At 38.2% G+C, this 21,635-nt stretch overlaps 1 protein-coding gene across 3 annotated transcripts in view; it reads left to right on the top strand.

Annotated features, from left to right (window-relative positions):
* Positions 1-21,038, top strand: part of srgap2 (SLIT-ROBO Rho GTPase activating protein 2) — a 114,910-nt gene extending 93,872 nt beyond the window's left edge. For 2 of the 3 annotated variants that reach the window (XM_079844355.1, XM_079844356.1), the window contains 12 exons: positions 2,294-2,321; positions 2,776-2,806; positions 3,674-3,734; positions 4,801-4,878; positions 4,981-5,115; positions 5,244-5,349; positions 10,068-10,292; positions 14,007-14,086; positions 14,337-14,544; positions 14,703-14,849; positions 17,504-17,822; positions 19,469-21,038. In XM_079844355.1, the coding sequence (XP_079700481.1) occupies positions 2,294-2,321; positions 2,776-2,806; positions 3,674-3,734; positions 4,801-4,878; positions 4,981-5,115; positions 5,244-5,349; positions 10,068-10,292; positions 14,007-14,086; positions 14,337-14,544; positions 14,703-14,849; positions 17,504-17,822; positions 19,469-19,933 (1,883 nt within the window). In that variant the 3' untranslated portion in view covers positions 19,934-21,038. The remainder of the gene's footprint in view (positions 1-2,293; positions 2,322-2,775; positions 2,807-3,673; positions 3,735-4,800; positions 4,879-4,980; positions 5,116-5,243; positions 5,350-10,067; positions 10,293-14,006; positions 14,087-14,336; positions 14,545-14,702; positions 14,850-17,503; positions 17,823-19,468) is intronic. The other variant, XM_079844357.1, reaches the window with a different exon arrangement.
* The last annotated feature ends 597 nt before the right edge of the window (positions 21,039-21,635 follow it).

Genomic DNA, 21,635 nt, shown 5'->3' with positions numbered 1-21,635 from the left:
AAAACAAACAAACAAACATCTAAATGCCTGAATCCAACAGTTTTCTCAGTCGGATTAAAAAATACCTTGGACACATGCGCAGTGCCTCAGTGCCTACGTCTACATAAGGTTTTTTATGTGCTAAAAAAGCTCTTCTGACATGTGCCACATGTCGGTTTCATTTTTAGATGCGTCATCAAGGAAAAAACGACAATTATACTCAGTGGTTCTGAATGCAGTGACTGTACACTGTGAATCATATGTAAATCATATTGAAACGTTTAGGGTTCATATAAACAGAACTTCCAGAATTTGAAATTCGATTGAATGAAAATGATTGCATGTAAACATACCTAGTCACTTGTTTCACACAGGAATAGTGAATGAGTCGAGTGAATGATTCAACTGACGCACTCATAAAGACAGTCATGCGTTTTGGTTCCTGAATGAGTACATTTTTAAATAAATCTTTTGAGTGAATGATGTGCTCTTGGACCAGTACTGTAGCACTGTTTTAGCAATTCTCAACAAATCCAGTCAAATTCAAGTACCAGAATTAAATGTTGTATAATTGCCATTGGTTTGTCATTAGTCTGATGCATCCTAATTTAAATAGTAAAGTAAATGTGTGTAAAATCATACATAAATTAGTAAATGATTTCATTATTTATTTTTAAACCTTTTTATTTTATTTTAAGTTTATTTTATGGGTAGGAAAGAGTAATATATACATGTCTGGGATGTTGCAGTGTCAGGCAGAGAGGGTACGGAGTTGACCATGTCTGCGTGTTAACTTGAGAATGGTACAGATGTCATCAGTCTCATAAGAATCTGAAGCATTAACAGCACAGTGCCGCCCTGTACTGCTGTCCTCAGGGCCATGGTGTGATCTTATCCACTCGCTTATTGGCAGGCCTGGATGGAGGAGGTCAAAGGTCATGTGCCATGCTACAAGAAAATTCATCCGTATAAAAGAGAGCACAGCGGGGATTTCCTGGAGTGTTTTTCGCTCTGATGTACCTCCCACGTTCATTCTTCCAGACTGAACAGAACTGTCAGCCAGTCTGTTAGGACAGCCAGTGAACAGGAAATGGAACTGAGAGAATCAGACTGATGGCACAGATGATAACGAAGCGATAATTATGCATGATGGAGAGAGTAATGGAGTTGATTCCTCTATCGAGGAATAACTAGCGCTTGCTGAGACTAGTGCAGTCAGAAAGATGCTTTAATCGTTTTGATCTGAAGTAATAATATTGTAAAAATGAATTTTCTCCCCAATTGGAACTTTCACAGTTCCAATGCCAGTGCTGATATTAACATTTTGTCCAATGCTGATAATAGCAATACCGTTTAGGGTATTATGTTTTTTTAATGTCTTATGCTCACCAAAGTTGCATTAATTGATCAAAAATACATTAAAATTATAATATCATACAATAATATTACAGTGAAAAAGGAATTTATTGAACAAATAATGAATTTTCATCATCCATTTCTCCAGTCTCCAGTGTCACATGACCTCAATAATCTGATTTGATGCTTAACATTATAATGTACAATATGAAAAAAACCTGAATATTAATTTTAAAATTTGCTAAAGATAACATTTAACAGTATATATATACATATATATATATATAAATATTTGTGTTTTTAACGTTTTAATGAGCGTTAGATGCAACTTTAAACTTAATGTAACATTTGCAGAAAAGAGCATATATAATTAAATATACAATATTAATCATTACTGATAATCGACTCCGGTGTCATAGCAAGGAGTTCTGCATAGACAAACACTCCAGTGGGAGAATTTGATGATCAAATTTGAAACACCTTAGTTATTCACAGGCTGTCTTACTCATTTTTTCCACTGAAATAAGAGATTTTAATGTTAAAATGCCTCAGTAAATCTGGCATTCGGTGTGAAATGGCACGGGCACAGTGTGTGTAGCCCCAGCTGTTACTGAATGAACTGACAGAATGTTCTAGCACAGATTGAGGGAAACAAAGTGTTTTAGATGATTAGCTCTTTGAAGTCTGTTGCCCGTTTGTCATTTGCTGAGTCAAACTACATGCGATGTGGAAAATAACACGCTGTGATGTCGCTGAATGTGTTTGGCGGGGAATATGTGGATATGGGGTCATGTCCCACAGGAAGATCCTCTGTGACAGCACAGAGAAGAAGCGGGACGTTTTATTCTCATAGGAAACCATGTCCAGCTGTGGCCTCTTCCTCACACATTCAGCCTCCTTCTAACGGTTTTCCTCTCTCTTCCTCCTTTTTTTTCTCTTCTCGTATCTCTACCTTCAGGTCAGAAGACCGACTACTGCCTTGCCAGGTGAGTGCTGTAGGAAACCCACAAACAAGACGCAAACCATTTACGCACAATAAATAATCTAGCACACATGCAGATGTTCAAGGCCATTTATAGATGAATATCTTGTCTAGACATAATCATCTTTTATTTACATCTGCTGATTTATTTATTGAGGCCAGGGGTAGGTGATTTACTCCAGTTATAATTGTGTACGAAAATGGGAACAGACTTTTAAACAAGAGTTCACACGAGACACATAACAAGCCTGCCTGTGTGTGTATGTCTGTTTAAATCCAGTGTATTAAAATAGGATCCTTCTCAGGAGGGCAATTTCTAGTGGGCTAATGGCCACAGACAGGTCCTGAATTGAATTGAAAATTAGAGCAGTTTGAGGGGAAATTGTCCATCGAAATGACAGTTCTTCTCTTTCTTTCTTTCTCCATCTCTCTCTCTCTTGCTTTTTCATGTCCATCAGCGGACGGAGGAACTCCACTGTGCGGAAACAGGTATTTATCAATGATGTTATTGAAATGCATATACAAGACAAAACATTATAGTGGTGTTCAATGCAAGGAAAAACAGCAAATGGTGTGCTGCTTTGAGAACCGATTTTGGAATTGAATCGTGACTGAGGAATGAATCGCAGCCAAACATTCCTAATCCTACTAACTAAGACGTGTATCTGTATAATTATAATCATTGTGCACGTGGCAGGTGTGATACCGGGCCAGTGTGATAAATTTAAACCCTAAAGGGGTTTACCACCTTACAGTATGGGTGAACGAACAAAAGGACCCACTGCATCCCCTCATCCCCTAACCCTGACTACCCTAATGTCCATGCCGCCCTCTAGTGAAGGATAATGATATAAGAGCAATACACTGTGGCTAGAAGTCAAATGATTTGAGAAACATAAAATTTATTTGTAAAAATAATACAAAATCGGCCCACAATGCTTTATATTCATGTAAGAATATGTATATATGAGCGTGATCTCCAAGGAGCAATTCAGGCCAGACGTGGCCCAAATTCCGCTTCGCTTAGCCGTTTCCTGTTCACCCAAATAAACAAAAGGAAGCTGTGGCGAGAAGCTGTCGCCTAGCAACCGTTGCCCCATTCCCCCATGGCTCAAACTGTGCTGCTTTTTCATCCCTTCTATATTCTGTTTGATGCTTGCCTCCTTTTGCAAATATTATTATTATTTGAGTCCTGTGCCGAGAAATAGAGACCCTTGTTCAGAAAGGTTTCCTGTGCTGCAAAATGTCTAGAGAACCCCCCCCCCCCCCCCCCCCCCCCGAACCATCTGAACAGACCTGCATATTTTCTCCTTCATATTTTGCTTTCAATTTTTTCTTCTTCTTTCCTTCTCTTAGGAGTCCAGCCAAATAATTCCCCTGATGGTGGAGAGCTGTATTCGCTTCATCAGTCGACACGGTGAGCGCTCTCTCTCTCTCTCTCTCTCTCTCTCTCTCTCTCACTCACTTTCCTCTTCTTGCCAAAAGCACTATTGCTGTATCGCTCTCTGGACTTTACCTGATGAAATGAACAAAGTGTTCTGCTTCGTTTATTTTTCTATCGTACAGTATATACCTTTTCCATTCATGTAGCACTATCCAGTGTTTCCTTTTTTTGGCATCAGAGGATTCATCCTTATTAATCCTAATTAAAACAAAACGAAACAATGCCATTTTTATAACATATATAAATGTTTTTATTCATATACCATTTATTACCAGGGTTCCCAATGTCATGCAAATAACAAGGGACTTTTAAAACTGATTTGCAGACCTGGAAAAGTAATTTAAATGAATAAATCCATGGAAAAGTATCTAGTAAATATATATTTTTCTGGTTATGCTCTGCTCAAAATATTTAACTGGTTAGAAATGTTAAAAAGATCTTTGAACGACTGGAAAATCTCATGGATACTCATTGGTCAAATGGTGTGGTAACCCTGTATTTTTGGAATGTGTATATTTATCTTTAATTATGAGTTGTCATATACACAAATTAGTCAGATACAGTAACCATGCTGATTGATTAAGCAGTAATTCATCATATGAACAATAACTTTTTAAGTGATTCATTAAAAAAGTGGCTCATAAGAGATTGGTTTGTGAATTGGGCTATTTTTGTCATGATGTGTTTATTATTTTATAACACAATACAAATTATTGATAATAATCGTAGTAATTAATTTGTAGTAATCATTTATAATTACTATTTACTTTTGCAAATTAAAACAACAAATTACTTTTTATTGTTTTTTAAATATTATATTTATTTAATTTTTTTATCCAATCAAGTTAAATTCAGACTGCAAACTCACAACTCAACACTTTTTTTTTTTTGCCATTGTACTGTATGGTCAGCAGACCCAGCTTCAATGTTAAGATTATATCAGTATCCACAATGAAGAACAAACACTTCAGGTTGAGTAAACCAACACAGGACTTCCTGTCTATTCTGTGTCCTTATCGTCTTGTCTGTGTCTGTACAGGTCTCCATCACGAGGGGATATTCAGGGTGTCTGGCTCCCAGGTGGAAGTCAATGACATTAAGAACGCCTTTGAAAGAGGTGAGTCTATCTGGACTGTCACATGCTGAGCCTCGGTTTATTTATTTCAAATCAAACCTGTATTATTAATGGGTCACTGTCTTTTCCATCATCGTGTCTCAGGTGAGGATCCGCTGGCCGGGGACCAGAATGATCACGATATGGACTCCATTGCTGGAGTGTTAAAGCTCTACTTCAGAGGCCTGGAGAACGCCCTCTTTCCTAAGGAAGTCTTCCATGACCTAATGTCCTGTGTCTGTGAGTGTCCGCTTTATTTCCTACACCCACAGTACACGTGCATACCGCAGACCAGGCTTACCAGATTAGACAATGGAGGAGCTTTTGTCCTAAATGAACTCATTTCTTGCTCATGTTGTTTTTTCCAGCCATGGAGAACCTCAAGGACAGAGCTGTCCACATCCGCAAAGTCCTGCTGTCACTACCCAGCAACGTCCTGCTTGTCATGAGATACCTGTTCGCTTTCCTCAACCAGTGAGTTCCCCAGATCAAAGATCTTTCTGCATTTTTCCCCTAACGTCATTCTGTTCTTTTGGTTGTTTGTGATTTCAACTCAAGACAAGAGCTATGACAATCTTTTACTCCCACTTTTACTATGTCCTCCTTTCAACCCTGTATGATTTTCTTACAGCCAGGAAAACAACAGTAGATGTTTTGCACAATGTCCCAGATACTCTGTTCCATATAATGAAAGTGAATACTGAATATATATATATATATATATACAGTGAGGAAAATAAGTATTTGAACACCCTGCTATTTTGCAAGTTCTCCCACTTAGAAATCATGGAGGGGTCTGAACTTGTCATCGTAGGTGCATGTCCACTGTGAGAGACATAATCTAAAAAAAAAAAATATCCAGAAATCACAATTTTAACTATTTATTTGCATGATACAGCTGCAAATATGTATTTGAACACCTGAAAAAAAGCAATGTTAATATTTGGTACAGTAGCCTTTGTTTGCAATTACAGAGGTCAAACGTTTCCTGTAGTTTTTCACCAGGTTTGCACACACTGCAGGAGGGATTTTGGCCCACTCCTCCACACAGATCTTCTCTAGATCAATCAAGTTTCTGGCCTGTCGCTGAGAAACACGGAGTTTGAGCTCCCTCCAAAGATTCTCTATTGGGTTTAGGTCTGGAAACTGGCTAGGCCACGCCAGAACCTTGATATGCTTCTTACAGAGACACTCCTTGGTTATCCTGGCTGTGTGCTTCGGGTCATTGTCATGTTGGAAGACCCAGCCTCGACCCATCTTCAATGCTCTAACTGAGGGAAGGAGGTTGTTCCCCAAAATCTCGCAATACATGGCCCCGGTCAATCCTCTCCTTAATACAGTGCAGTCGCCCTGTCCCATGTGCAGAAAAACACCCCCAAAGCATGATGCTACCACCCCCATGCTTCACAGTAGGGATGGTGTTCTTGGGATGGTACTCATCATTCTTCTTCCTCCAAACACGTTTAGTGGAATTATTAGGCTGAACGATTTTGGAAAAAAATCTATTTGCGATTTTTTTTAACCAATATTGCGATTTAATATGCGATTATTTTTTAAACTCTTTATCTTCTGTATTATTCAACAATACATTATTGTATAGTAATGGTGGAAATCTTTAATTGGTACCTCACGATCCGATTCCGATTCTGGGAGTCACGATCCGATTCCAAAACAATTCTTGAACTTTTTCCTTTTTAAGTTTTTAATAAATTAATAAGATTAATATTAATAATTAATATGTTTTTTATTATGATATATGTAATTATAAGCTTTTTAAAATAACTACACATTATAACATTTTAATTAAAACAATTGCATGTTAATAATTTTAAATATATAAACTAATATAGCTGCAAAACATAAAGTAGTAAATCATAAAGAGAAACAAAAAAACATATTACAAGCAATGAACAAAGAGTGCTTTCAGTATTTAAGAGTGTCTGAACTGTGAGTGATTTTTCTCTTTCTCAGCTTTACTGTTGTTTGATTATTAATGATGACATCATAGACAGCGGGAGACCTGCATTCACACTAATGCACAGATCTCTTTTGAAATATAAGATGTTTTTGCCCTGTCTGTTTAATTCATTAAGACATTACTGATGGTGTTAACATTAATTTTGCGTCATAAAAGCATTTTGAGACGCGCACAGACGCGTGCTCGCAAGCACTCTTCACAATGCGCCGCGTGAGCATTTGAAATGGAAAGCCTTCTGTCAGTGAGCTACTAACGACATGAATGAAGCCTTCGTTGAGCATTTGTAAGGAAAATACCGGCGGGCGAGAACACACACAGTAAGCGTGACATCAGTTTCTCACAGGCTTATCCTGTGCAAAGAAGCCTGCGAATGTCATTGCAATTCGCGCCGTCAACCTTTCCGAACGTTATGAAATATTATTTTATGGTTCGTGCGTGATTGTGTGTGTGTGTGTGTGTGTGTGTGAGAGAGAGAGATATATAATGGAAGCAATCAGAATACGGGTGTTTCTAAAACACACGCAGCGCCACTGCGCACCTGCAGTTAAAATCTAAGCTCAGAATCGATCCAGAATCATTGGAGAGATGATAGTAGCCTATAGTATGAACAACACCATATTAGATAGATCAAACACAAATAGTTTTTTTTTTCTTTTAGGCCAGGCATATGAAATGTGTAACGTGCCAAGTTGATGCTTCTTCTGCAGACTTTACTCTCGCGTGTTACGTGACCAGACTGTAATCGCAGCCTTTGCGGTTAGGAAATCGCGTTATAGCATATTGCGATATTATCGCAAATGCAATTAATCGTTCAGCCCTAGGAATAATGACCAAAAAGTTATATTTTGGTCTTATCTGATCACAGGACTTTCTCCCATGACTCCTCTGGATCATCCAAATGGTCATTGGCAAACTTAAGACGGGCCTGGACATGTGCTGGTTTAAGCAGGGGATCCTTCCATGCCATGCTTCCGTGCCATTCCGTGCCATGACGTCTTAGTGTATTACCAACAGTAACCTTGGAAACGGTGGTCCCAGCTCTTTTCAGGTCATTGACCAGCTCTTCCCGTGTAGTTCTGGGCTGATTTTTCACCTTTCTTAGGATCATTGGGATGGTACTCATCATTCTTCTTCTTCCAAACACGTTTAGTGGAATTATGACCAAAACATTTTTTTTTATATATATATCAATATACAAGTCTTAAATCTCATCTCATTTGCAAATGCCAAGCCTAGAGTAAGATTTTCCCTATATCCTCATGCTGAAATCAACTGTAAATCCACATTTTAGAGCCACCATTTTAAAAAGTTTCTCTCGGGGGAGCATGAACCCCTGATGAGCCCTGAAGATATGAGATTTTCAGTGAATAAAAGAATAAATAGAAAATTAGCGGTTTGGAACAACATGAGGGTGAGTAAATGATGACAGAATTATTTGGGTAAGCATTTCCTTTAAACCAGTGCCGTTTTCCAGTGATTTATTACAGCTAACTTTACCTCAACGTACAAAGAGCTTATATACAATCTAAACTTACCATTTTACTAGACCTTTTTACTACAAATGTAAATATTCTCTTTCCAAAAAGAGAAAATTGGCCCATACCCAACCAAGACTGAGGGCTACAGCATTCAAGCCTCTTGGAACCATCCCTCCGTATCTCTGCCTCTCATTCTTCCACTCTTTTCCACCCTGTGGTCCTTTTGAAAGACCCTCCAGACCACAACACGATCTTAGCTTCTACTCCAGACCGCTGTTATGCACGCAGGCGTGTCTGGTTTTCCTAAAGCATCTGAACCCTTTCCAGCCCTCGTATCACAGCCAGAAGGGGGAAGCGAGGGTGTGTTGAGGTATGGTGTCGCCATCAAGCCCCCATTAGTGCTCCCATGCTGGATGTCTGTAGCCCTCAGTGAATGGCTTCTCTGTTTGTGCTACGGCCGATAGATCTTTCCTCCACTATAAAAGTCAATGGAGGTGCCAGAATAGGTCTCTAAAGAACTGCTGCTCTCTCTAATTCGCTCTGGCCTGCGTTACAGCCAAATTATGTGCGTCGTCCAAAGGTATGCATGGTATACACTCACAAATACACATCAAGAGACTTCACCGGGATGGTATAGACGTTTGCAGGACAAGACAGACAGATATAAAGAAAGAGGGATGGGTAATTGGAGACGCTTGTGCAGTTGTAACTGTCTGGAAAGGATAGTGCTCATAAATTTGGCTTGGAGCCTCTCCATGTGGATGTTTATGTGACCCTACTGCTTGTATCCCAACCCCCCTTGCCCTAAACAGACAGACAAATAAGGATACCTTTTCTCACTTTGTGGACACATCCGAGTTTTCAGTAATTAAATGAAGTGGGCATCCCATGAAGTAAGTAAGGGAACAATTAAAAAGGTGTTACCATTCAGAACAGTCTCACAGACACACATAAATGGGAGGAAGCTGGCTTAGGCTCATGATAAATGAGCTGTCGTAAGGAAGTGTAGATAGAGTCTCAGTCTGGAACTCAGTCTGTTTTTCACATTAGTCCAGCAGGAGCTGGTCTCTCTCATATACTAGGTCATATACTTTGTATGCTAGGACTTCAGACGTCAAACTCTGAATCAATGAATATAATCAGGGATCAGTTTAACATGTTTCTGGATAGTATGACTATTTTGTTTAGAGTTTTTGATATTTGGTATACTTCAAACCATCAAGTGTTTTTAGGGATTATTGAAAATGTGATTAAAGAAATGTAATGTATCCGTTCTCAAATTTTTTCCGATGTATTTATTTTTATGACATTTTCTAACCTTTAGTACCATCTTAACATTTTTGTGTAGTATCCATCTAACATACTTTTTGGTTAATTTAAAACATAACATAACAATAAGCTTTACATATAAACAAGCTATTTATTAAAATACAACACTTACTAAAAAAGGATGTAAGATATTTTGTTTTGTGTGTGATGGAGGTTGAATTGAGGGATTGTGAGAATGGGTGTATGGATTCTATTTTACTGGATGTTCTAAGGGGCATGATTGGCTTTTTTTTTGGTAATTGTCACCAGCTTGTCTTGTGACCATTAACCAACATAAGAGAAATGTAAACATGCAGATGTGTTGTTGTTATTAAAATAATAACTTAAAATGTATTAATCCAAATCATTCAATTTGCATTCCTATATTTTGGTTAATTCTTTTTTCTTTTTCTCTCTCTTTTAACTAGTCTGTCCCACTATAGTGACGACAACATGATGGACCCCTACAACCTGGCTATCTGCTTCGGCCCCACACTCATGTCTGTGCCCGAGGGCCATGATCAAGTCTCCTGCCAGGCACATGTAAACGAGCTCATCAAAACTATTATTATCCATCACGAGATCATCTTTCCAGGGCCTCGTGAGCTGGAGGGGCCCATCTATGATCGTGGAGGAGCCACTGAGGAATACTGGTGAGTCTAAAATCAGTGTGAGTGAATTTGGTTACAAAAAAGAAAAAAGGATGAAAATGAAGCACATAATCTTGGCAAAATTCATTGGCAGTGAATTTTGGCACCACGTTTTATTGGAGCAGCTGCTCAGCCGAACCGCAAAACCAGAAATGAGTTGATCAGACGAGCTTGATTTAATGCAGAACCGGTCAGAAATGATGGATTGAACATTATAAAGATAAAGAGACATTATAAAGACCAACAGAGCCCTACAGGGAGCCAGTAACTTTTTAAAGTTTACGTCCTACATCTATTATGCTCATTAAAGCCGTCAGTTCAATGGTTGAAGACACAGATAGATTTCTGACCCCCAGAAATGTCAGCACACAACCTAGAATTCCCAAAAGATGTCACAATGAAGGCAACTTCAACAGCACTGTGGCAGACAGCCATACTCATAAAACATCATCTTAAAACGTTTTTAAATTAAAAATGAGGTCATCCTCCCTGCTCAAAGGCAAGCGCTAATGAAATGCCTCCCATAGCTTTTTAATAACTGTTTTGGATGTCAAAGAGGAAATGACTTCAGATTGCTGTGTCACCATGAAAAGAAAGCAACATGTCCAGATCAGGTTTGCTTGTGAGATGCAAGCATAGAGACGTGGCTCATTTCATGTGGTTTTCATGCATGGGATTGTTTGGATTGCATGGGCGGTATAATTAAGACTTTGAGCTGGTGAGATGATGTGTTTTTAGCTCAGGGTTTAGTCTCTTGTCAGTTTCCTGAGGCTTAAAGTCACGTGAAGTCGAGACACGTTAACAAAATACTGTAGTAAACACTGTCCTGATATGAACTACTGTTTTACATTCTGATATTACATTCTGTATTTTAGCTTCATCTACATCTGTATAGCCTTAGATCTGAATTTGTGATTCATGTGAAACTTCTTATATTTTATTTAGTAGTGCAATATAAAAGCTAATATTTGTTTTATTTTTGCCAGTCAGGGTACAAATAAACTTTTGAGTGAATATCAAAAAGAAATGTCAGGCTCATATTGCATGCTAAATATAAAATAAAAATAAAAATTTCACATAAAGAAAATGGAGGCTATTTAAATACACATAGTAATATTATTTTCATGAAAATTAAGGACATTTTCCTCCCAAATTCTCATTTCTTTATTGCGAAACAAATATAATTCGGCTATCTGCACAGAATAATATACAGTATATGTTAAAAAAAATGTTGAATGAATATGGGATATTTGTTTATAATAGCCCTACTAGTTAAATTAAACCATCAAAATATAAGGAAAATATTTCGTAATTTTAAATATTTTAATTAAATGAGGGAGGAACAAAACACTAAACTTGTTTAAGATATTTTTCTGACAAAATTATTACTGTTTTTTAAAAAAAGAAAATGCATATAAAAACAAAAAAGCTCACTGGAAAAAGCATGCATTGAATACAACATAATCACCTATTAATATTAAGTTGGTTCTCTCTTGTGTTTATAATTTATTTTTATGACAGTCTGTTCCCTTGCAAAATGATTCACTCGCATTGCGTCGGTAGCTGACATGTATAGAGAAAACTGTTTTTCTCTGAATACTGAAGCCTGATTGGTTCATGTCTGCACACTTGGGCGGAGCCGATATCTTGCATTCTTGTACAAAGAATATATTTTAAATAAAATTTAAAAAATCATTTTGATTATGACAATTTGGGCAGAATTGTGCTGTTTTTGAGAAAGAAATTTACTTTTGCACAGTGGGATCATGACTGTCCTTACACATGCAGAAGTAAAATAAGTGTCAAAGCTTTGTCTTAGACTGATGCTGAGAGCAGAATGAGACATGCAGTGTCTCTGGGGAAGACATTAAGAATCAGAGCAGCTTCTGACCTCCCTGAACACTAACTCATCTGCTCAAGGGTGCAGAAGTCACAAGGATCATTTTACCTTAAGAGCCCAGATCAAAGCTTACACACACTCTCTCAGATGGAGTGACAGGGGGATCACATGGTCTTCTTCACCAACTGACTGCTCAGTGAGACCAATCTGTCATTTTAAAGATTGACTGAAACACTGATGGACGTGTGCTTTGCCAAACCTGTCTGACAATGTCTCCCTACACACACCAGGCAGAGATTAGCACGTTATTACCCTGTCTAAAGCTGCTTTCTAATGAAACGACACTTTTCATTAGCCCAGACTTCATGCTTGCCAACTGTATGTAATAAAGCAGGATGGGTTTAGTGAGATATATTCCAGCTGGGTAGAGTACTGCACTTTCACTCTATATAGCTTGAATTTCCTCCAGCGCATGATACGAGAGAGCAGCTTTTATTGGTACAGTGATGACAGTAAATTAGTCAGTGTTTTTGCTTGAGTGCTCAATGGGAGATCAGGTTGTTCAGTTGGGTTTTTATACTAAATTAATAGTAGGGTATTAGAGGGTTTCTTGGCCTGCGAATGTCTTAACAGGGCTGTTATCAGCATTGAGGCCTGCATGACCTTGGAAACGAGCCATTTTCCTGTGCGTTGGTACAGTGTATTCTGGTGCCATTAGATTCCCCACAGGAGTTGAGTGAAGGCAGGTTCAGTTTGGAGTCAAGAGGCCACAGGAAGGTCCAGCTTTGATCCTCTTATCTGTGTTCTGCTTCCTGTTTTGCTTTAAAGAAGCATTAACAAACTGAGAGAGACATAGAGACCTACAATTTCTCTCAGAAATCTCCACATTCATTTTGGGAATATTTTTTTGTGCTTCTGCTCTTTTCCTCTCAGTCCAGTATTAAGATTTACTTGAAATGAAACGATTGAACACACCTACTCACCCTAGACTATTTTTCTCAAATTTGAGGAATAGTAAAGTTGTCAAAACTATAAAATTATGCAAAATATATGGCAAATATGTAGTAAAAATTGTGTGTTGTGACCGAAAAAGGGGTCCTGATTGGGTCATTAGGTTTTGGTCATTATTTGAATGCGAAATACAAATAATAAATTGCAACTAAACATATAAGCATGCATATTATAGGTAGTAAATATAAATATATATATATAAAAATATGAATATTATAAACAAGCTTATTAGCTTTATTGTTGGTTTCATGTGTCATCAAACTCTGTATTTCGGTGCATTTATTGATTTATTTATACATACATGCATATACATACAACCATTTAAAAGTTTGTGGGTAGTGCTTTTTTTTTTTTAAAGAAAAAATACTTTTATTCAGCAGGAATGCATTCAATTAATCAAAAGTGACAGTAAAGACATTTATAATGTTACAAAATATTTATTTTTTCAAAATTCTATTCAAAGAATCCTGAAAATGCATAAAGATTTCCACAAAAGTATTAAGCAGTTTTCAACATTGATAATAATAAGAAATGGTTATTTTGATCAAATAAATGCATCCTTGGTTAACATAAGAGATGTCTTTCAAAAGGTAGTTTGTTTGTTTATCTTGTATTTATTTTACCTACAATTTTATTTATAATAATGACATTTACATTTCAAGCATTTAAGCAGAAGTCTGTGCATCAAAAGGTCTTTAAGATAGTGAGAAACATAAATTTTGTCAGGTGAATCCAAACTTTTAATTTGTTAGTGTATATGCAAGTGTGTATTGATTGTAAAGTCTGTGTTGTTGTAATTTCTAATGCATTGAAGTCTGTAAATGGAGGTTTCCACTGATTCATCTTTCTTGCTGTCAATTCTTCAGTGATAATCCACACATTGAGCCCCCCCTAGTGGATGAACCTGCACCTGACACCACCTGTGAAATCCACAACAGCGATGATGGTGAGCCTAGACGCCAATTAGAAGACCATACTAACATGCCCACATCTTCCATAAAGACATTTCACACCCCTGTGTGTCTGTGCTCCCCTTCTGCAGCTCCAAAGCCGTTTGAATAATTGTGCTCTAACCTGCTTGGCTTCCCACGCAATAACCCTTCGTTTTTTCCTTTGTTCTCTCTCTTCCCTCTCGCTCTCTCTCCTTCTTGTCCTCTCTCTCTTTGTCTTTCTCTGTCTTTCGTGTCTCTTAATAGTAAAGTCAGGGTCCTTGAACGTTTCAGAGTCTGACCCCATCGAGGCCATTGCACGTTTTGACTACTCTGGACGCACCAACCGCGAGCTTTCCTTTAAGAAGGGGGCGTCTTTGCTGCTGTACCACCGTGCATCTGAGGACTGGTGGGAGGGTCGTCACAACGGCACAGAGGGACTCGTGCCGCACCAGTACATAGTAGTGCAGGACATGTAAGCTGTCCGGTTTATTGACTTTAGCTAATGATATTGGTCAGAACTGCTTTTCTAATGAGTTAGTCAGTGACCTAGTAGAAATCTATGATCTTAACTAATTGTAAGACCACCTATAGTGTATGAATTCTAGAGGTGTCTGTGATTTTGTGTAATAGGCCGGATGGATATGCAGGTAGAGGAAGTCCCAAATCTGACCTAGAGGCATCCCATGATGGTGTGGAAGAGAAGGTGTCCACCAGAGCCAGTGCCAGCTCACCCACTGGAGGTCATGTGGCGGATATATACCTAGCTAACCTCAACAAGTAAGTTGATTTAAAATGGTGTAAAAAAATATTTTATTGAAACAATTCTAAGTTTTCATGTGACGTCACTCGATTAAAGGAGGGCAAAACAAGGCTTTCCTCCATTGCCCGCCAGTCATTTTTACCAGGTTTGTCGTAAGTGTTAATATTGTAAGACAGTGATATTAAAATACCAAATTCAATAAACACCTTATTGATTATGCATACTTTGTATGGGCAAGCAAATGAACACAGAATATTAACGAAACACAAGGTTTCTCGTTAAGCTTTTTTTTTTTTCCATCGGAAACTATTATAAAGAAAATGCGTTGCGTTCATATCTGGGCTCATCTGCATATAATATGAATCATCAGAAAGGTGTAAACTGAATGTGATCTTTTAATATCCCTGTTTACGGCACTTTAAGGGTGGGCTGCACTAATAAGGATTCTTTAGCCTGCCGTCGGCTCACACTCCGCCTGTGCTGCTCGATCAGCCTTTTAATTCTAACGCTCTTTCTGCGTAGTTAATCTGTGTTTACAATTAAAGGGTGCAACACAACTCGATTTAAAATAAAACCCAGATCAACAAATCCTTGATTAACGTTAAACTTTGCTTAATCCACTAATTTACTCCATATTGGTGTTTTTCACGTTAAGCGTTTTTAAACGTCCCTCGGTTTTTAGTGATTGAAATACTGCAGCAGGTGCTGTATATGGATCACAAGTGGCCAAATCTTGAATCTTGTTCACATATTTTTGTTTTTAAGTTGGAAAATTGACAGGCTTGTGCTGCAGTTCTATGGCTGTTTTGCCCTCCAGGGCTCCACGACAGTCACGTGACTGAAAACTACGAATATCACACAAGTGCTGCTTTTGTCCCGAATAGCACAAGTACAACTGTGATACTGAACAGTTCAATAAATACGTTTTGTGTTGTTATTTTTTTAGACACAATATTGTCTGCTTTTTCTTAATTTTGGCAACAAAAATATTATCTATAAAGCCAGAGCAAATGTATTGTGTGTCTCCGAGCAACACACAACTGTGCTTCGTTTCTGAATAAATCAACGTTTTGAGTGAATCAATGTGTGAATGTATGAATGATACTATGGTCTATTCATAAAGAGATCCATTTACTTAATTCCTGCATGAATCAGCCGTTTGAACTAATCAAATTAATGAATGACCCATTTAGACATTTACCGCCACCTACTGGCAGAGTTATACTCACCTATTCAGAGTATAATTTAATTTAAAAAAAATTATTTACATATCAATAAAAAAAAACATTTAAATGTATAGTTCATCCAAAAATGAAAATTCAGTAATTATTTACTCACCCTCATGGCTGTTGAAGCCTAAAAGTTTATGTGTAATAAATTCTATGTTGAATCAAATCAAATATTTTTTGTAATTACTTTGATTTTTTTTTTATGTCTATTTAATGCTTTTCTCATTCAACACAATAATGACTTAACATTTTCTTTTGGGGTTAATTTCTCAGCCAAATTTGATGTGTGATTAATTAATCACCACATTGTGTAATTAATTAGATAATTTTATTGAATTGCTTGACAGCCGATAGATAGATAGATAGATAGATAGATAGATAGATAGATAGATAGATAGATAGATAGATAGATAGATAGATAGATAGATAGATAGATAGATAGATAGATAGATAGATAGATAGATAGATAGATAGAGAGATAGATAGATAGATAGAGAGATAGATAGATAGATAGATAGATAGATAGATAGATAGATAGATAGATAGATAGATAGATAGATAGATAGATAGATAGATAGATAGATTAAATGTAGAAATATTAGTTACATATGTTTAAAAAGTGAATATGTTTAATATGTTATATCTTAAATATTTAAAATTATATATTTAGTCTCTTAAAATGTCTTAGGCCTAGTCCACACTTACACGGGTATTTTTATAACCAGAGTTTTTCCTCCTCCGTTTTAAAAAACAATCGCGTCCACACAAGCACGATTTAAACAAAATCTCCGTCCACATGAAAACGCAAAACCGCGCTATGATTGGCTGCCTGATTTCCACATGGGTCCCATCCATTGCACCGATGCACTGAGGGATGCCATGGGCTCATTGAAACCCTTCTACAAGTTTACTTTGGACTCAGTAACAGGTAACTGTACACAGGGGCAGGGCTCAAGTGGACTGAAGCTTCACACATTTGCCTTACTATGTTGTATTATTGCATTCTGGCGCCTCTGTTCTGCAATACAATGAGATAACTGCGCATGTAGCAGAGTTATTAAAAGCTATGTCCGCCATTGCATACACTCCACTCATGTAAACAAAAGTGATAACGGCGCACAAACTGACATCAAACAAAGGAGAGAACGGTGCACATTTCGACTTAACAAGCTGAAATCTTAGGTTTCACCATCTACACAGCAACGCTGTAACTGGAGTTTCTAAAAAATCTTCACCCTGGCCAGAGTTTTCAAAAAAGTCCGGTTTCAGTAACCGGATACTGCGTTTGCGTGTGGACAAACAGCCAAACCGCGTAGAAAAAGGTGCAGTTTTGAAAATACCAGTGATCGTGTGGACAGGGCCTTAATTGCATTACTTTCCGTATTATTCAAATAAATTATTTTCATAATATTGACATTTTGCCTATTCTTCATCCATCTCAGGTTGAGGAAACGTCCAGAAGCAACCAGCATCCGGAGAACAATCCGGACAGTGGAGGGGCTTGGTGAGGGCTCATCTGGAGGAGCAGGGAATTTAAAGACCTCCTCCATGCCTGCAGGTGGACTGGCCAAGGAGGGGACAGATAAGCGACCAGTCAGCGCTCACAGCATCCTGAACTCCATCACTCGCCACTCGTCTCTGAAGACTAAGGTGGAAGGTCCTCAGCTCCGTAAGTCTACGCCTGCAGGACGATCCAAGAGTTTCAGCAACCACAGACCACTGGACCCAGAGGTCATCGCTCAGGTGGAGCACAGCTCACAGGTACAAGCCCAGAATTATTCAGTTCTTCACTGCTGCACAAATTCAGTAACATTCAAACTAGGAATGCACCGGTTGACCGGTCAAAAATCGGAACCGGTTTTCTTTGTATTTTTCTGCCGATTTTTCCGGAAGTACGCCTATATTGCAACCATTCGCGAACATGTCACTTGTGTGTTACAAACGGAAACTGGAGAACTGAGGGAAGAGACGAGATACGCTGAAGGGAATGAAGAGCCGCTTTCCTGAGCGAGCTGAAGTTGCGCGAGCTTAACTCTCTGCGCCCTGCACAAGCGTAGATAGTGAGCGTTTGTTCAGCTCAGCTTCTCACGTGTTGGATCGGATTGGAACGAAACAGACTAACTTGTGACAAAGCCGAAATACTTCTTTTTGTAGCCTAAAGAAGAACATGCATGCACTTTTGAAAAGAAATACTATCAGTTCTGTAGCCTATAGGATGATCATTTTTATTTTACCTTAAAATTACATTGACTTAATTTGATTTAAAAAGCACCTGCTGTAGCATCTTAGTTGTTTTTCGTTGCACTAAACATTATTTGATTTAACATTTTGGAACAATTATATACTTTGGTTTTATTTAATTTCACTGGTAAAGACTTTTTTTCTTTACACTGATTTTAAAAACAAATGCTGATTTAAGTAACATCTTTGTTTGGATTGCAGAATATGCAGTTGTTGCCTTTAATTTCACCTTTCAGCCTTTTCATTTCCAATTCAATTTCCCGTTAATTTCAGATTGCGGACTTGTTTTCATTAGCCAAAAGCCAATTTAGCCTGTTAAATACCAAATAAGCATCTTGTTAATGTATACTTTCATTCTTTTATTGTGTAAAAAAAAAATAATGATTGGAAATCGGTATCGGAATCCGCCAGTTTTCTTGAAAAAAAACGGTATCGGAATCGGCCATGTAAAATCATGATCGGTGCATCACTAATTCAAACCCTGTCAGGTTTCTTGCAAACTTACACTGAATAAAAGTGACACGCAGGTAAACTGAAAGTCCATTTTCCTCTACGGAAAAAGTGCTGAGCTCTCCAGTGGAGTGTCAGTGTATTAAAGCGTCCTATTTATCTTCTTTTTTTTTTTTTTTGCTGTAATTTCACGGCTGGATAGAGGACCAGGATCGATTCCGCCTGTGGTTGTAATTGAGTTGGAGTTTCTGAGGTCCAGTCATCCTTTGTCGTTGTACTGGCTTTATAACAGATATAAGAAGGGACTGACCGTAACTGAAACTAAAGCTACGGATGTTGTCTTTTTGAAAAGGAGTAAAGTACTAGAAAATGGCACTAAACTCAATCAAACTGTGGCTAGCTTACATTTCATAAAATACACGTTAAAAAGGCAGTTGGTCAGTAACTTGTTTTAATTGTTTTGCAAACAAAAAATGATATATTAACCAGTTAACTAGGCCTTCATAAGAAATACTTAAAGTTCAGTAATTTAATTAAATTACTAAATTAAATTAAATTTGAAAACAATAACAGCACAAGAAGTGCTGTTTGTTACAAATATTCATTAGAAAAAAAATTAAATAATTCAAGATAAATATAAAATAATCACATATATAATAATTTTCTCTTTTTGTCTTTCTTCTCTTATTTCTCTTCTCTCTTTCTCTTTTTTCCAGGACATTGAGGCCACTATGAACACGGCTCTAAGTGAGCTGCGAGAGCTGGAGAGGCAGAGCAGCGTCAAACACGCTCCTGACGTTGTGCTCGACACTCTAGAGCAGCTAAAAAGCGGTGGGGCGTCCGAACCCTCCAGTCCGCTTCATTCCCGCCTGCTCCGTGAGGCCGACTCCTCCCAGCATCCTCTGCAGCGCAGTGCCAGTTCGGCCAGCGACATGCCCTCCACCTTCCGACCTGGCAAGAGCACCAGTCCCAAGAGCCCTCTTTCGTCAATGTCTACCACGGGCCTGTCTGCTTCCGGCTCCACCTTCAGAGATAAACCCCCAGCCACCAAACCCAAGCCTGTGGTGTTCCCAAAAAGCAGTTCGGCTGGGGGCAGTCCAGCGATGGGTTCCCCGACCACCACCATCCCACCAACACCACCACCCCCTCCACCACCCACTGACAAGTCCTGCCCAGTCTGAGGGTTTACAGCCTCGATCCCAATAGGTTTCGCAGTAATTCCAAGAGCACCTTCTGATACTGATTTTTTGGGATCTTAACAGAAAACTGCGGACAACTTTACAAACTCAAACTAATAATGGATGCTTGCGTGAGTGAGCATGAGTGTGTGTGTGTGGAATTAATAAACACGTGGAAATATTGGAGTGATTTTACAGCACTGTTTTAGTTTGGATTGAGACATGGACATCAGCAATCCCTCTTTTCTAATCCAAAATTAGTGGTTTGGAGTTTTTTCCGCCTGTATAGACTGATTTTATGGGAAAGGGGTCAGACTTTGAGGACAAAGCAGTGGATGTGCTTTCCAAGAGACTTTTTCCCTCTCAAACTCTGGTGCTGGTGCAACTTGAAGCAGACGCATTCAGCATTGCAGTGAATAGAACAAAAAGTTCCTTGTCACATGACACCTCCAACGTAACGTGTCTTTTTCTACAGATTCTACAAATCTGTTATACAATAATCACTATAGTTACAGTGCATTTATCACCGTATAATCCACATCGGCAGAGTTTCTGCTTCTCTTTTAGCGAATCCAGCCATCGACGTGCACCTAAACATGTCAAATAAAGGTGAAGGAACATCTTTGCATGAGGATTCACAAGATATTTGCATGGCGAACACGGCTTCCCTAACAGACGGATTCATTTCCATTCCGGTCAAAAGCACTTCCGAAATTTTTAACAGTCTAACGTGTCATTTTATTGTATTACTATATCTATCAGTGGGCACATTAAAAGAGGGTGTTGTTTTGTATGAGTTGAATAATTATGATTATAACTGGAAAAAAAAAAAAAGTGTCTAAAAATGAGGAATGTCATGCAAGCACATTATTTCTTCATCACCCGTGTATAAAAAAAAACAAAAACACATAAAAGGAAAATATTTTTATTGAATTTTCCCTATAGGTTATTACTCACCTCTGGGTCTGTATCATGGTATCTATGTATTAGTATGTGTGTTTACGTACAGTATGTATATTCTGAATCTTAGCAACCTAACAGCAGTTTTTTAGAGAGAGATTTATGGCTTTACAATGCAAAAAGGGAAAGACTTCAAACAGACTAATGCAAAAAACGTAGCTCGGTTTCCTCAGTTTTTCAGATTCCGAAAGGATAAAGTGTGGAAAAAGCCTCTTTAATGTCTGACAATCTGCCTGTCCAGATAGCTAAATGTCCCTCACATGGTCTCACAAGTCCGTATTTTCCTAAGCAAGGCTTTATTATCCGAGAAAATGAGTTGTGGCGGTTGGCCTTGTACAGTCTTACATGCATGACTGACTGTGACTCCTGGAAAATATGTTTGGACAGACCAAGATGTTTATGACAGAGGCATTTTTCCCCCCCAAGTAAGGTTTTTTTTTTTTTTTTTTTTTTTTTTTTTTGAGGACGAGCCTTTTCCTAACGTGTAATTTTCTGAATGTGCTGTCGTGTTCTGAAAACGTCTTCACAGGTGGATGTTCATGTGTTAATGATTGGAAGTATTCCGTGTGTGTTGTTCCTGATACCTCATAAAGGCAACTGGAAACTCTCTTATTGGAGTTCTTTTGTAGGCGGGACTTTTACATGCAAATGACAGCAGGTAACTCATGGTGTGTGTTTAATGTGTAATGTTAATAGTATGCTGTTGGCCGAGGCCTCTGTTTACACACAAAATGTTGTCTTTCAT

This window comes from Gobio gobio, assembly GCF_949357685.1.
Source record: "Gobio gobio genome assembly, chromosome: 19".
Classification (NCBI taxonomy): Eukaryota; Metazoa; Chordata; class Actinopteri; order Cypriniformes; family Gobionidae; genus Gobio; species Gobio gobio.
This window is presented reverse-complemented; position numbering and strand designations above follow the sequence as displayed.